The sequence below is a fragment of the Trypanosoma melophagium genome (assembly GCF_022059095.1).
Source record: "Trypanosoma melophagium isolate St. Kilda chromosome Unknown ctg16segment0, whole genome shotgun sequence".
NCBI lineage: Eukaryota > Euglenozoa > Kinetoplastea > Trypanosomatida > Trypanosomatidae > Trypanosoma > Trypanosoma melophagium.
Window position 1 is genome coordinate 202,823 of NW_027125144.1, and position 14,658 is coordinate 217,480.

General features: G+C 43.6%; 7 protein-coding genes across 7 annotated transcripts; all 7 read left to right on the forward strand.

Moving 5' to 3' along the window:
• Window positions 1-187: 187 nt before the first annotated feature.
• LSM04_001151 (uncharacterized protein) lies at window positions 188-1,366 on the forward strand (the record flags this gene model as incomplete). The annotated part of the gene is made up of 1 exon (XM_067337509.1): window positions 188-1,366. The coding sequence occupies one exon, from the start codon at window positions 188-190 to the stop codon at window positions 1,364-1,366; it is 1,179 nt and encodes a 392-aa protein (XP_067193468.1).
• A 591-nt stretch (window positions 1,367-1,957) lies between these two features.
• Window positions 1,958-2,761, forward strand: LSM04_007990 (Ribosomal protein L7Ae/L30e/S12e/Gadd45; the record flags this gene model as incomplete). The annotated part of the gene is made up of 1 exon (XM_067337510.1): window positions 1,958-2,761. One exon carries the CDS (start codon window positions 1,958-1,960, stop codon window positions 2,759-2,761), a length of 804 nt encoding a protein of 267 aa, XP_067193602.1.
• Window positions 2,762-3,009: 248 nt separating this feature from the next.
• Window positions 3,010-3,813, forward strand: LSM04_006142 (Ribosomal protein L7Ae/L30e/S12e/Gadd45; the record flags this gene model as incomplete). The annotated part of the gene is made up of 1 exon (XM_067337511.1): window positions 3,010-3,813. One exon carries the CDS (start codon window positions 3,010-3,012, stop codon window positions 3,811-3,813), a length of 804 nt encoding a protein of 267 aa, XP_067193565.1.
• Window positions 3,814-4,060: 247 nt separating this feature from the next.
• Window positions 4,061-4,864, forward strand: LSM04_008000 (Ribosomal protein L7Ae/L30e/S12e/Gadd45; the record flags this gene model as incomplete). The annotated part of the gene is made up of 1 exon (XM_067337512.1): window positions 4,061-4,864. One exon carries the CDS (start codon window positions 4,061-4,063, stop codon window positions 4,862-4,864), a length of 804 nt encoding a protein of 267 aa, XP_067193603.1.
• A 469-nt stretch (window positions 4,865-5,333) lies between these two features.
• Window positions 5,334-6,035, forward strand: LSM04_003234 (uncharacterized protein; the record flags this gene model as incomplete). The annotated part of the gene is made up of 1 exon (XM_067337513.1): window positions 5,334-6,035. The coding sequence occupies one exon, from the start codon at window positions 5,334-5,336 to the stop codon at window positions 6,033-6,035; it is 702 nt and encodes a 233-aa protein (XP_067193511.1).
• Window positions 6,036-7,687: 1,652 nt separating this feature from the next.
• LSM04_006213 (Mitochondrial substrate/solute carrier) lies at window positions 7,688-8,686 on the forward strand (the record flags this gene model as incomplete). Its single annotated transcript, XM_067337514.1, has 1 exon — window positions 7,688-8,686. The coding sequence occupies one exon, from the start codon at window positions 7,688-7,690 to the stop codon at window positions 8,684-8,686; it is 999 nt and encodes a 332-aa protein (XP_067193567.1).
• A 2,901-nt stretch (window positions 8,687-11,587) lies between these two features.
• On the forward strand, window positions 11,588-14,056 carry LSM04_003461 (uncharacterized protein; the record flags this gene model as incomplete). Its single annotated transcript, XM_067337515.1, has 1 exon — window positions 11,588-14,056. One exon carries the CDS (start codon window positions 11,588-11,590, stop codon window positions 14,054-14,056), a length of 2,469 nt encoding a protein of 822 aa, XP_067193515.1.
• Window positions 14,057-14,658: the final 602 nt, after the last annotated feature.

The window sequence follows — 14,658 nt, forward strand, 5'->3', positions numbered from 1 at the left end:
TTATTATTATTATTATTATTATTATTCTATTTCTCTCTCCCTTTTTCCTCCTCCCCATTCACTTTCTCTTCCTTTTTTTTCTAGTTGAGTGTGAGCGCGTTTCTGTGACACCCCGGACATTCCCTCAATCACGGATTCTGTTTTCCTTCTCATAGTTTTCATTTTTATCCTCCCCTTAAAAAAAAAAATGACATCATCTTTGTCTGTGGTGTCGCTGCAGGAGTTTAAAAGTGATCTCTACGCGGCGGAGACACTTTCAGATGCAGGCCGTGCACTTCTGCACGCTGTACCATATTGGCTTTCCTTTGTAAGTGTGGGGGCCTGCATTACTACGTATATTGCGACAATGCGTCTGCGTCTCTTTATTGCAAAGTGGCGCCGCACCGCACGAAGAAGAGCAGAGCGAAAGTATAGAACATTAGGACATTTAAATAATGGTATTCCAGCCCCATGTAGCTCTTTTACTCTCGTGGAAGATGATGATGATGACGATGATGAAAATGAAAACAGCCCCAGTAATGTGAGCAACAACAACAACAACAACCAGAACGAGGATGGCAACAATAACAATGATAACAGCGACATCAGCAATAGTAATAACAATAGCAAGAAGAAAAAAGGTAATAGCGGTGAAGATGATACAACACTTTCAGTGTTAGATATTGAGGAGTTTCGTCGCAGTCTGGGTATTCGTTCCCCTCGCGATGATGATCTTCTAGTTATGGTGGAAGAAATGCTTCTTGTAGACCCTATTCCAGATGGCTGGGTTCTATATCGTACTACCGCCGGGGTGGTACGCTTCATGAACATCAATACACAAGAACTTTTTTTCTTTCATCCTGAGAAACAACAAGAAGAACAACATATTCGAGCTGAATTGCAACGGCGAAATAAGGCTTACAGAGAGGCAAAATACAAGTTCTCATACAGTGAAAAAGATGGAGCCCTTTACAGTGGATCAAGCATTCCATCATCCAGTACCCCCTCCTTTTCTTGGACGCATTACAAACACAAAGGGAAAGGTGGTAGCAAAATGCGTACTAACGATAATGATATTAAAATGTCAGCACCAGTGAACTTTAGTGACAGTGATGAATCTAATTATGACTATGATGATAGCAATTATGGTGATGGGAAAGATGAGCAATCAACTTTTAGACGTATTTTTCACTACTTTTTGGAACGAGAAAAGCGAAAAATAGAAAGAGATGTTGAAAAAAAGTATCTTCACTCTAGTGGTGTTGGTGCTAGTAGTGATAGTGGAACACCATTATTTGAAAATCGTAGTCTGCGTCTGGTATCAGCCAATACAGTTTATAATCACAAGTATAATAACACGCATTCAAGACGAGCAAGTTCTACCTGACTCCTCTCCTCTCTTTCCCTCATGAATCTCTGGTACCACTATTTAACATTAATTTACTTGATATGGTGGCGTTTTTGTGGAAACCTTATTTTAGAGTTTTTACAAACAGCAGGGGAATTCATAAAACGAGGAAAGCGAAATGGGATTTCTTTCTGCCGTTACAGCAAACAAAAAGACGAATAGAGATCCTTGACGGGTGAGAGAGGGGAAAGAGTACAAGAAAAAGAGAGACGATCAGGAAGAGCGAAACCAGCAAGAATTACTCGGACAGCAGGAAAGGGAAATCGGATATATTATTCGGATAAGAAGAAGTGGGGGAGGGGCGACTCTGACAAATGCGGTTCTGAAAAGACAAAAAGAAAGGGAAATGGAGGGGATTTCTTATTGCTTTATTGTACAACTTTCCATTGGGAATAGCTTCCCTCCTCAAAGTACTCTTTTTTATTGGAATAAACCTAGATTTTTTTTCTTAAAATTGAATCGCATCGTTTTTCCTTTTTCTTCTTTTCAAATTTCCTGTTTTTCTTTTTTTCTTTCTTTAAACCATCACTCTCCATTTTACCCCTCATACTGTTTGTAGCGCATATTACGATGCCAGGCAAGGAAGTGAAGAAGGCCACGAAGCCCGCCGGGAAGGCGGCTGCCCCATACAAGAAGGAGAAGGCCACGGCGCCCTCACCTTTTGTGGCGCGCCCAAAGAACTTCGGTGTTGGCCACGATGTCCCATACGCCCGCGATCTCTCGCGCTTCATGCGGTGGCCCACGTTTGTGACGATGCAGCGCAAGAAGCGTGTGCTGCAGCGCCGCCTGAAGGTGCCCCCGGCGCTTCACCAGTTCACACGGGTGCTTGACCGCTCCAGCCGCAACGAGCTGCTGAAGCTGGTGAAGAAGTACGCTCCTGAGACCCGCAAGGCCCGCAAGGGGCGCCTGTCGAGAGTGGCGGAGGAGAAGAAGAAGAACCCCAAGAAGACTGTCTCGACAAAGGCCCCACTCAGCGTTGTCTCTGGACTTCAGGAGGTGACTCGCACCATTGAGAAGAAGACTGCTCGCCTTGTGGTGATTGCCAACAACGTGGACCCCATCGAGCTGGTGCTGTGGATGCCCACTCTCTGCCGTGCCAACAAGATCCCATACGCTATTGTGAAGGACAAGGCACGCCTTGGCGACGCAATTGGCCAGAAGACGGCAACCTGTGTGGCGATAACTGACGTGAACGCAGAGGATGAGGCGGCTCTGAAGAATCTGATCCGCTCCGTGAACGCACGCTTCCTGGCCCGCAGTGATGTTATTCGTCGCCAGTGGGGAGGTCTGCAGCTCTCACTGCGCTCCCGCGCTGAGCTTCGCAAGAAGCGTGGCCGCAACGCTGGAAAGGACGCTGCTGCTGTTGTGGCATAAGGACTTTGTACCTTTGAAGAGTTTTCATGCGCTCTTTTTCTATTTTCGTGATTTATTTTAATTCTCTTGAGAAGTTTATTTTTATTATTACTCTTTTTTTTGATATCTTCATCTGACAATAACAATGGTCACCTTTGCTTCTGTATCGCTATACGATTCGGTATTTTCATTTTCCTTCCCACTTTTTGTTTTTACGTTTTTTTTTTCCTTCTGACATTGCTTAACTGTTTACAGCGGAGTGAAGAAAGATGCCAGGCAAGGAAGTGAAGAAGGCCACGAAGCCCGCCGGGAAGGCGGCTGCCCCATACAAGAAGGAGAAGGCCACGGCGCCCTCACCTTTTGTGGCGCGCCCAAAGAACTTCGGTGTTGGCCACGATGTCCCATACGCCCGCGATCTCTCGCGCTTCATGCGGTGGCCCACGTTTGTGACGATGCAGCGCAAGAAGCGTGTGCTGCAGCGCCGCCTGAAGGTGCCCCCGGCGCTTCACCAGTTCACACGGGTGCTTGACCGCTCCAGCCGCAACGAGCTGCTGAAGCTGGTGAAGAAGTACGCTCCTGAGACCCGCAAGGCCCGCAAGGGGCGCCTGTCGAGAGTGGCGGAGGAGAAGAAGAAGAACCCCAAGAAGACTGTCTCGACAAAGGCCCCACTCAGCGTTGTCTCTGGACTTCAGGAGGTGACTCGCACCATTGAGAAGAAGACTGCTCGCCTTGTGGTGATTGCCAACAACGTGGACCCCATCGAGCTGGTGCTGTGGATGCCCACTCTCTGCCGTGCCAACAAGATCCCATACGCTATTGTGAAGGACAAGGCACGCCTTGGCGACGCAATTGGCCAGAAGACGGCAACCTGTGTGGCGATAACTGACGTGAACGCAGAGGATGAGGCGGCTCTGAAGAATCTGATCCGCTCCGTGAACGCACGCTTCCTGGCCCGCAGTGATGTTATTCGTCGCCAGTGGGGAGGTCTGCAGCTCTCACTGCGCTCCCGCGCTGAGCTTCGCAAGAAGCGTGGCCGCAACGCTGGAAAGGACGCTGCTGCTGTTGTGGCATAAGGACTTTGTACCTTTGAAGAGTTTTCATGCGCTCTTTTTCTATTTTCGTGATTTATTTTAATTCTCTTGAGAAGTTTATTTTTATTATTACTCTTTTTTTGATATCTTCATCTGACAATAACAATGGTCACCTTTGCTTCTGTATCGCTATACGATTCGGTATTTTCATTTTCCTTCCCACTTTTTGTTTTTACGTTTTTTTTTTCCTTCTGACATTGCTTAACTGTTTACAGCGGAGTGAAGAAAGATGCCAGGCAAGGAAGTGAAGAAGGCCACGAAGCCCGCCGGGAAGGCGGCTGCCCCATACAAGAAGGAGAAGGCCACGGCGCCCTCACCTTTTGTGGCGCGCCCAAAGAACTTCGGTGTTGGCCACGATGTCCCATACGCCCGCGATCTCTCGCGCTTCATGCGGTGGCCCACGTTTGTGACGATGCAGCGCAAGAAGCGTGTGCTGCAGCGCCGCCTGAAGGTGCCCCCGGCGCTTCACCAGTTCACACGGGTGCTTGACCGCTCCAGCCGCAACGAGCTGCTGAAGCTGGTGAAGAAGTACGCTCCTGAGACCCGCAAGGCCCGCAAGGGGCGCCTGTCGAGAGTGGCGGAGGAGAAGAAGAAGAACCCCAAGAAGACTGTCTCGACAAAGGCCCCACTCAGCGTTGTCTCTGGACTTCAGGAGGTGACTCGCACCATTGAGAAGAAGACTGCTCGCCTTGTGGTGATTGCCAACAACGTGGACCCCATCGAGCTGGTGCTGTGGATGCCCACTCTCTGCCGTGCCAACAAGATCCCATACGCTATTGTGAAGGACAAGGCACGCCTTGGCGACGCAATTGGCCAGAAGACGGCAACCTGTGTGGCGATAACTGACGTGAACGCAGAGGATGAGGCGGCTCTGAAGAATCTGATCCGCTCCGTGAACGCACGCTTCCTGGCCCGCAGTGATGTTATTCGTCGCCAGTGGGGAGGTCTGCAGCTCTCACTGCGCTCCCGCGCTGAGCTTCGCAAGAAGCGTGGCCGCAACGCTGGAAAGGACGCTGCTGCTGTTGTGGCATAAGTCATTTCCGTTGTTTTCTTTCCATCTCACGTCTTGCTTTTCTCATTTTTTAAAAAGAAAAATTAACTGCATCCAGTGTGGAGCAATGCGAGATGAGGATTTTTTTTTCTTTCTTTTCAGGCTCTTAATAATGGTATTTGAGTTTAATAGTGGAGTAATACTTTTTCTTTTTCTTCTTTGCTGTGATTTTTCTTATGTGTGGTTTACGTAAGCACCCCTTTTCTCTGCGGTAGCTTTCCCCACTACCTCCTTTGCCTACCCTAGGAGTGGTGTGTGCTTCTCAATATCAACGAGAAAGGGGGGTGGGGAGCGTAAAGAAAGGCGGGGAACTAACATCAAATTAGCTTGAGAAAGGGGAAGAGGAGTAACATCTAAACATCCCATCGAGGGGATAACAAAAAAAAAAAAAAAAACTTGAACAGTATACAATAAAGGAAAAGAGAAGACTTTTCGTATAAGTTAGTAGAATATGACTAGTGTGCTCGCTGGATTAGCAGATGATGTCCGTGCGGCACTGGAGGCGCTCTCTAAGGCGACGGAGGCAGTTGTTCTTGCTGATGCGATTCAAGAGAAGAAGTCAGCAGAGATGGCGGCGCGGCCATTTATGCGAGATGCTCGTAGTAAGGTGAGTATACTACGTGCAGAGGTGCGGCGGACACAGGATCCCGCTACACGCACATTATATGAAGGAATTTGTCGTGATGCGGATGAAAAGGTCCGCGCCCTTGATGCGGAGATGAAACGGCAGATTTACCCACAACGACTATCTCCTCAACCAAAGACATATACAGAACGGAAAGAGGAGGAACTGATGGGAGTTGGTGGGGCTACTGGAGCAGGGTTTCGAGAATCCAAGGAGGTTTTACAAGCGGCGGTTAATATGCAGAAGGACGCACTGATGTCACTGGAGCGGGCCGAAAGACTGCAGCATGTGACGGAGGAAACTGGTAGAGATACACTGACAACGTTGCGAAGGCAGACAGAGCAGATGTACCACGTTGATGAAGAGCTAGAGGATTTACAAGGACAACTTGATCGAGCAGCACGTGATTTGAAGTGGTTCTATCGGCAGATGGCTGGGGACCGATGCTTCTTATCGCTTCTGGGTATATGCATTCTAACAGTAGTAGTGTTGGTTTTTGTACTAATCTATAAGAAGCGGCACCCATGAGCTAAGCAAAAAAAGAAAAAACAAAAACAATAAGGAGGTTTTTTTCTTCTTCACCGTCGTCGATTTCTTTTCTCCAAATGAGTTTAAGGACGACATGTTAGTATGTTTTTTTTTGGTTGACTGATTTTGACTTCTTCTGCTTGTCTTGGTATGTGCTCTCCTTTTTTTTTGTTTGGCTGTACACGTATTATTTTCAAGCATTTTTTTTTATCTCTTGCTACAAGCTCATCTTGTAGCGTTGCCCTGCTCTTTATATTTGAATAACACAGATTGACCATCCGAATATATATATATATATATATAGGCTGCATTTACCTGTCTCTATCTTCAGGACTTGCGTTTTCATTTTGCTAAAGTTGCTTATGTTTCTATACACTTGTTGTGTGTAGAGGTTTCTTTTTGATTTGGTGTTTTCGTTAACTATTTGCTTTCTTGTGCTCTTTCGTCCAGAGGAAGGTGTTTTTTTTCGGCGGGATCTGAAGTTCATTACCGAGGTGTCGGGATGCTATACATAAATTCAACAATCGACTAGTGGATCAACCGCGTTGTGTATCTATTGTGGATATATTATATTAATATTATATTATATTTTATATATAATATTGTTACATCTGTAGAATTGTGTATATCAAAATGGAGCTATTGCTGTACCTGTTCAAAATTGATATTATTTTTTTCCTTTTCTCTGCATTATGCCTCGGTCTTGGTTCTCTTTCTGAACTATTTATGGTGATTTTGAAACGCTTTACTTTTTTATTTTTTGTTTTAAAATCCTTTCCTTTCTCTTTTATATCTTTCTCTCTGTAGTTGTCTTCTTCTCTGTAGGTAGAGAACCGCCAGGGACGAGAGAAAGAGCAACAAGAAAAGTGCACATAGCAAAAAGGGAAAAGCAAACAAATTAAGAAAAAGGAAAAAAAAAAACAAGCAAAAGAAAGAGTGGTACTTAAAGGCGCACGGCGCCGGTGTGAGTGTTGGTGCTCTTGTACTGCTCTACCCTTTTTATCTTTACCTTCTGGTTTCGTGTTTCTGCTCCTATTTGTGGTGTTTCGCTTCCACGCATTTGTTCTGCACTTGTTTCATCAACTTTCCTCTTGTACACGGTCACTCATAGACACCTATACACACGCACAGTATAGCAAAGAAAAAGAAAGACTAAAGAAAAAAAGGAAGTAGAACTATTGTTCTATTTTTTTTTCTGAGTTTTTACTCTTTATCTTTTTTCTTTTCTCTACCTTTGTGTGCACGTGTGTGTACACAGAACGTCAAATAGGCTTTCTCGTTATCGACTACGGGTTAATAGGGTAAACGCGACAACAATAACAATAACAACATCAACAATAAAAAAAAAACATCAACGAGAGCAGGAACAACAATTGAGGAACCCAGTAGTGCTGTGCGTGTGTGTTTCTTTGATTAAGTGAAGCTGTGTGTGGCTGTCTGTTTTGGAGGAGAACAACAACAACAACAACAAAAAAGCAATCTGAAAAAGAAGTGGTTGATCGATAAACCGAAAAAGAAGAAAAGAGACGGTGGGACAGTAAAAAAAAAAAACAACAAAAAAAAAAGCAACAAAAAGGAATAAGGGAGAGCTTTTTGGATTTTTTTTGTATTTTTTTTGGTCGTTGTCGTTTTGTTTTAGTGAGACAAATCGTATGGGGAATACTAGTTCTTCCGATACGTCACAGGAGGGGAGGCTCGTAGATGATGAATTGGTTAGTGATGCTACTGCAGCCGCTGCTGCAGGTTCTACTTTAGTACCAGACGAGTATTACGTCTCCATTGAAGATATTCATTTGCTTTGGCTTGGAAAGACTATAGGCCGCACTATAATAGCCCCACTTGACCGTGTAAAGTTCATCCTGCAGTGCCAGAAGGAGTTGCAGCGGTTAGGAACATTAGAGGGAACCTTTCGTGGGCCATGGCACTGCGCTCGTCATCTTGCTGCTGTTGAAGGCTACCGTAGTTTCTGGCGTGGGAATATGATTCAGGTTGTCTCGCTACTTCCCATTACCATTGCGCAGATCTTTATTGGACTCCCAACACAATCCTTTGTATTTAACCTTTTTCCACACACCACGGTGTTGGGCTACACCACCGCCTCCTACGCGGCCATCATCTCCGGTGCGTTAGCCGCCTCTATGGTGTCGTACCCACTCGAGTTTGCCCGATTCCGCCTGGCCGTGGATCTGAAGCCCTTCCGCGGGGCCTCGTATGAGTACCGCAACAGCATGACCTTCTTTGCCCACCCTGTGCTGAATGAGTTCCCGCATCTGCTCTATAAGGGCCTCGGGCTCTACGTGATGGGCAGCCTCGTCTACCAGTCGGTGCACAATCTGCTGCTCGGCCTTCTCGGCCCGTTTGTGCCGCCCGAGACGCCCACCAGCGGCCCCGCGACGATCGCCGCACAAGTCGCCACCGGCCTCACCGTCTCGGCGCTCTCCACTTTGTGCCTCCACCCCGTCGACACGGTCCGGCGGCGGGTGATGATTGCGGCGACGGAGGAGGATCTGCGGTACCCGTCCAGCGTGCACTGTCTGCGGCATATTGTGCGAACGGAGGGGCCGCTGGGGCTCTACCGCGGGGCCGCCTTCACGCTGGTGCGTATGACCGCGACTACAGCCCTCTTCACCTTGGCGCGTATTCCCACATAGCGTGGTGGTGGGTGTGGGGGGAGTGACAGGCCTGTATTGGAGATGATGAATATGAGGCGGAATATGAAGAAGAAGAGAGAAGAGGGAGAAGGCGAAGAGGAATCGCAAGAAATGTGTGGTGAGAGAGGGGAGATGGGTAGTGGTGAGGAAAAAAGGAGAGGAGAAGAAGAGCGAGTCAAGAAAAACAAAAAAGAGAGAAAAATAAAGGAAATGAAAAAAAAGAGAGGGCGAGAAGAAGGGGAGTTGAGGAATACTACTAGAGGGGTGGTAATGACGAGAGGGAGAGAAAATGAGTGAGTTGGGGAAAAAAAGATAGAGTGAGAGGAGTATGAGATTTCCTCTGTTATTTTTATTTTTATCATATTATTATTATTATTATTATTATTATTATTATTATTATTATTATTACTGATGATATGGTCATCATCTCTTTTATCATTTTCATGTCTTTGTAAAGAAAGGAGTGCGTTCATATTTCACTCCACATGCAATGAAGGGACAAGGAACGAAATCAATACTCGGATATGCGGCCCATGGAAGTAATCAAACACACAAAAAACAAAAAACAAAAACAAGAACAACGAGTCAATGAAAACGAAAAAAAAAAAGAAAACGGATAACACAAAAATTGAGTAATAATATAAAACTCTCAGCGCAAGCAAGCAAAGAAACAAGCAAAAAAATGAAAGTAAAGAAAAAGTCGAAAAAAAGAGGGAGAGAGAATGTATGAAAAGGATTGAATTAGGAGAGGCAAAAAGACGAAAATAATAATAATAATAAGAAAAAGAAAATCACTCGTTTATACGCACAGAAATAATGTGAGACGGGAAAGAAAACATAGTCAAGGGGGCATCCATAAGACAAAAAAAAAGTGAAATGAAATCTCAAAGTGTGACAGAGAATTCAATAGGGTAATTATTATGCCACCATAAATTCCGTCTTTTTTTAAAATTTGGTTTCTTCTTGTAAAATATTCCGTTGCGTTAATTTTCCTCCCTTTGTTCTTGAATAGCAAAGAAGGAACAAGAAAAAAAAAAAAAAAATGGGGGGTTTGTACGAGGTAAGAACAAGAAAAAGAGGAAAAAGAATAAAACCGCCCAACTAAGTAAAAAAAAAAAAAAAATGGTTTTGGAGGTGCCATAACCCTTGAATTTTTTTGTTTTGTTTCTGCTGCTTTTCTTTTTGTTTTTAGTTTTCTCTCTTTTTTTTTCTTGTTTTTCCCGAGCACGTATTTTAAACCTGCCCTTGAAGTATATATATATATATATATATATATATATATATATATTTGACGTGTTGCTTTTTAAAATTTTTGTTCCATTTTAGCGACCCGTCTTCCTTCTTTTTTTGTTACATTTCTTTTTTTCTTTTGTAGCTACTGCATTTTTTCTTTGTTCTCTTTTTTACTTCTTTCCGCTTTCTGTTTTCTATTTGTCGTTTACAAGTACCGGAAGAAGGTGCTGCTGCTAGTGGTGAGCAATATTCCCATCTCGTGCGCATCTCATTTACACTCGATTTTTTTTTTTGATTTCTTTTCCTTTCCTCTTTTTGTTTTTTCTTTGCCCCTCCCTCCTCTTTTTCTCTCTCGATCTCTCTGTCTCGACTTCCTTCTACTTTTTTTTTCTCTTTCATTTTCTTTTATTTTCTATCTATCTATCCCTCTTACACATACGCTTTTTCTTCCTTTTCTCACTTTTTCTTTTTTTCTCTTTCTATTTGTGTGTGTGTATGTGTATGTATTTGCTTCATGGAGATTTCTTCTTTCCCTTTGTAGCAACAGCAACGAATACAATGGTACTGCTCCATTCGCAGTCTTTATTATTATTATTATCATTAAATTCTTCTCTATTTTTCTTTTTTTTCTTTTCTCTTCTTTTCTTTTTCCTTCACTTAAACTATTATTGTATTTCCTTCGATTCTTCCTCTCTGTGTATTCGCATGTATATACACATTCATGCATACATATGTACACGTGTATACATTGTATCATCATAAGGAGAGGAAAGTACAAGAAAAGAAAAAAAAGGAAAGAAAGATTTCTACTGGTAGGTTAACTGCAATTTGCATGGGGAAAAATAAAGAGAACGCGTCTTTCACTATGTGGTGATTCGTGTTATTATTACTACTACTACTACTACTACTACTACTATTACTACTATTACTACTATTATTATTATTATTATTATTATTATTATTATTATTATTATTATTATTATTATTATTATTATTATTATTATTATCATTATTACTATTATCTCTTTGGCGGAGTTTTTGACAAATATATGAATCAAGGATAAGAAGAAAGAAAAAAAGAAAGAAGTAGAGCCCACCCACACGAGTCACATGAACAAAGAAAAAACAACAACAAGAAGAAGACGAAGAATAACAAAAACTTCTCTGTTTATTTCTCGTATATTGTAATAATAACAATATTTTCTAATTATCTATTTATCTGTTTCTTTCTTTCTTTCTTTCTTCTTTAAAATTCTATTTCTTGCGTTAACTTAAGAGTGTGCTCGTGGCGTTTGGAGGGTATTGGTTCGAGCAGACCGAGAAAGTGCAGGTAAGAAGAGAAAAAGGTGGGAGAAACAGGGGAAAAAAGTAAAAAGGAAAAAGAAGGCCTGAATTTCTGACTGCCATTCTTTTTTTTTCTTCTTCTTTTAGGACCTGTACTGAATTTTTTGTTTCCAGTTCCTCTTTATAGACTTTACTCTCTTATTGGGTCGTCATATATTTCATTTTATTCATATATAACCACACCCAGGATACAATAAACAGTTTCTTTTTTTTTTGTTTCTTTGGTTTATACATTATTACCATCGGTCTTGACCCCTCCTCTAGTGGTGGTGGGTAAATAGATCATCCATTAGACACGAAGAGCGCAGGTGTGTGAGTGGAATGATGGGCTGGCGAGACCAACACACACCGCGTGGACGATCTGCAGAAGTTGAAGATTCTATTCAATACCTACGACGATACTTGGGAGAAGAAGAACAAGAAGAAGAACAGCATCAACAACGAGAAGAAGAAAGAGAAAATAATGTAGAGAGATCTGCACAACGACGAGGTATGGCCGCATTACGTGGGAAAGGGGATACGGTTGTGGCTACAGGTGTATTACCCGCCGCAGCATTTTCTGGTGATTGGCAAACAAAAGGAGGCGTTATGGCACCAACAGCGCTAGTAGCAACAACAACAACAAGTGGAAGAGGAGGAGGAATAAATAATAGTTTTACTGGTGAGAATCCATCTTGGGGGAGTGCTTTATTCACACCACAACGACGACGATCCCCACGGGAACGTGGAAACGATATGAGTGGAGTTTCACCAAGGAGTGATGGGGATTTTGTATATGCTGGCTCATCCTTGAGAAATGACAGGAATACTTTGCGAGGGGAGAAGTATCAATTTACACGTGATCGTGATTCGCATGATGATAGGGCAGCATCAATGCGAGAACCGTTAAGACTGCGTTATGGTTCTGCCGCCCAAACTCCCGTTGGTAGACCGCCTTTACACCAACAGAGGCAACAACAACATCAACAGGAACAAGAACAAGAACACACTGGAAGTTTAACACGGAGAGGGAATACGTTGGGGTGGCGAGAAAATAATAATAATAATAATAATAATAATAATAATAATAATAATAATAATAATAATAATAATAATAATGCCACGTCGCGTCGTGATATTAGATCTACAAAAGAGTGGGAACCACGATCGAGTGATTCTCGCTGGACAAATCGTAATAGCTATGGAAGTCGATTGGGAGGAGTTTATAATGACCCTTATGATGTTACATCTTCAAACCAGCACCACCACCACCGTCCCCGACGTAACTCTAATGATAAAAGTAGTATAGATGATTCAGAGGATGAGGAGAGACGAACATTATCTCCGACTAATCGAGTGATAACACCGAGAAGAGGAAGCGACGCGGGAATTTCTCGGGGAACAAATGGACATTCTCCAGGGAAAAGATCAATGACTGCAGAAGGATTTACTGGTATTAATACTACTAGAGGAGGAGGAGGAGTAGTTGGTGTGGGTAGCAGTAATGGTATCCATGACGATGGCGATGATGGTAATATTGTTTCTATGAGTCCCCCAAAACAGCAAAGTGCTTTAAAGAGGCAGTTAACACCTTTAGATAAGCATGAAATGAGTACTTACTCATCTCGAGATGTATTCCCATACCCAGCACATGATGATAACATGCGATCTATTATTTTTTACCTAAAGAACCACTACGCCTTGGAAGAACAGGAGTCTCTACGAGGTATTCAAACAATGACCCCAGAAGATGTTCTTGGACTTATACAATGTTTCTACGTGGATGTGTATCGAACTGTACGCCATGCACGAGATATGGCGGGTGTCGGACGTGCGGGCTTTGTGGATAAAGACCCTGATGTGGATTGTGTGATTGGTTTCCCCAGAAACGGGGATGTGGAACCGCCTTGTGAACACCCACAACAGCACCATAGACGATCGGATATAAATAGTGAGATGGTAGAGAGACGGGAGATGCGGGATCCACCAGCAACGGAGATGTTATTACTATCATCTCCAACAAGTGCCAATGGAAACATGCGAGGAGGAAGAAATAGTGTAAAGTTCTCAGATGGACCCCAACGTTCACCCCCGCACCATCAACCATCACAATCAACACGAGTGCGGGAAAGTGGACCAATGAATAGTACGGCACGGCCCACCACCACACGGACATCTTCTCATTCCGTGCACTGGGACCACACACCGTCGGCCCCGCCCACGCATGATATAACGAACAGCAGTCAACACACCATCGACACCACATCACTTTCACTGGAGCCGCCGCTGGAGCCACGCAGTGGAATTGTGAAACGGCCGCTGCGATCACTAATGCCTCTGCTGCGCCGCGGCTCTACACTCTGCAAACACGTCGCTGGCAGCCGCCCACATCTGCGTTTCTTCCGCGTGGTGGATCAACTCGGCGAGGACCGCAGTGGACAGCCAGCCATCATTCCCCACTTTGCGTGGTACACCAACGCCCCACACGATCAACATGAGCAGAATAAGAATCATGATGATCATCATCATTCACCACGCCCGAACGAGGCACTCAGCCTAACAACGTTAATTGGTGTTCATATTCTAATTGCCGGAGATGCCACGAGTGACTCCATGCGGCGTCTCTTTCGCCGTTCGCGGGGTCTTGTGGTGGACCATCAACGCCGTTCGGTGGCGGAGGGAATGTGTGCTGTATTTCGATTTGAGCGGCGGGATGTGGCGGTCTCATTTCTCACAGAGGCCGATCGTCAATTGTGGGTGGGCGGTATGATGGGAGTTGTCGAGCGAAACAGGGAACTCGCTACACAGCTCTAAAGCAACCAATGCTTTAAGTGTGGGCGGTGTAGCGTTGCGTGTGCTTTTTTTCTCTCTCTCCCTCATATATATATATATATATATCTGTTTGTTCGTGTGGCTCCATTGTATGAGAGGAGTGGTTAGATTATTTTGTGTTTTTATTTTTCTTTTTTATAGAGAAGTGTATATATGTGTATGTGTATGTCTCTCTGTAAGAGGTGGAAGGAAAGAGAAAAAAGAACAAAGTGAGAAGAGTGTGATGAGGGAAAAGACACATGGGGAATTGGAACTGCGTCACCCTGGAAACGGTATTTTCTCATTTTTCAGAGAGAGAGAGAGAGAGAGAGAGAGAGTGAGGCATCGTATATACATACATATATACATACAAATGAAAAGCAAACTCAATTATACTTCAATATGCTTATTATTTTTCTGAAATATATCTATTATTATTGCTATTATTTATTGAAATGTATTCTCCTTCATTCTTTTTATTTCTTCTTTCTTCTTCTTGTATGCTTCTAGCGCCTTAGTTTTTCTTTTTCTTTCTTTCCTTTATTTTTATTTAGGAAGGGAGCGTTTTTTCTTTTTTTTTTCTTTTCTTTTTTTATCTTTTCCCC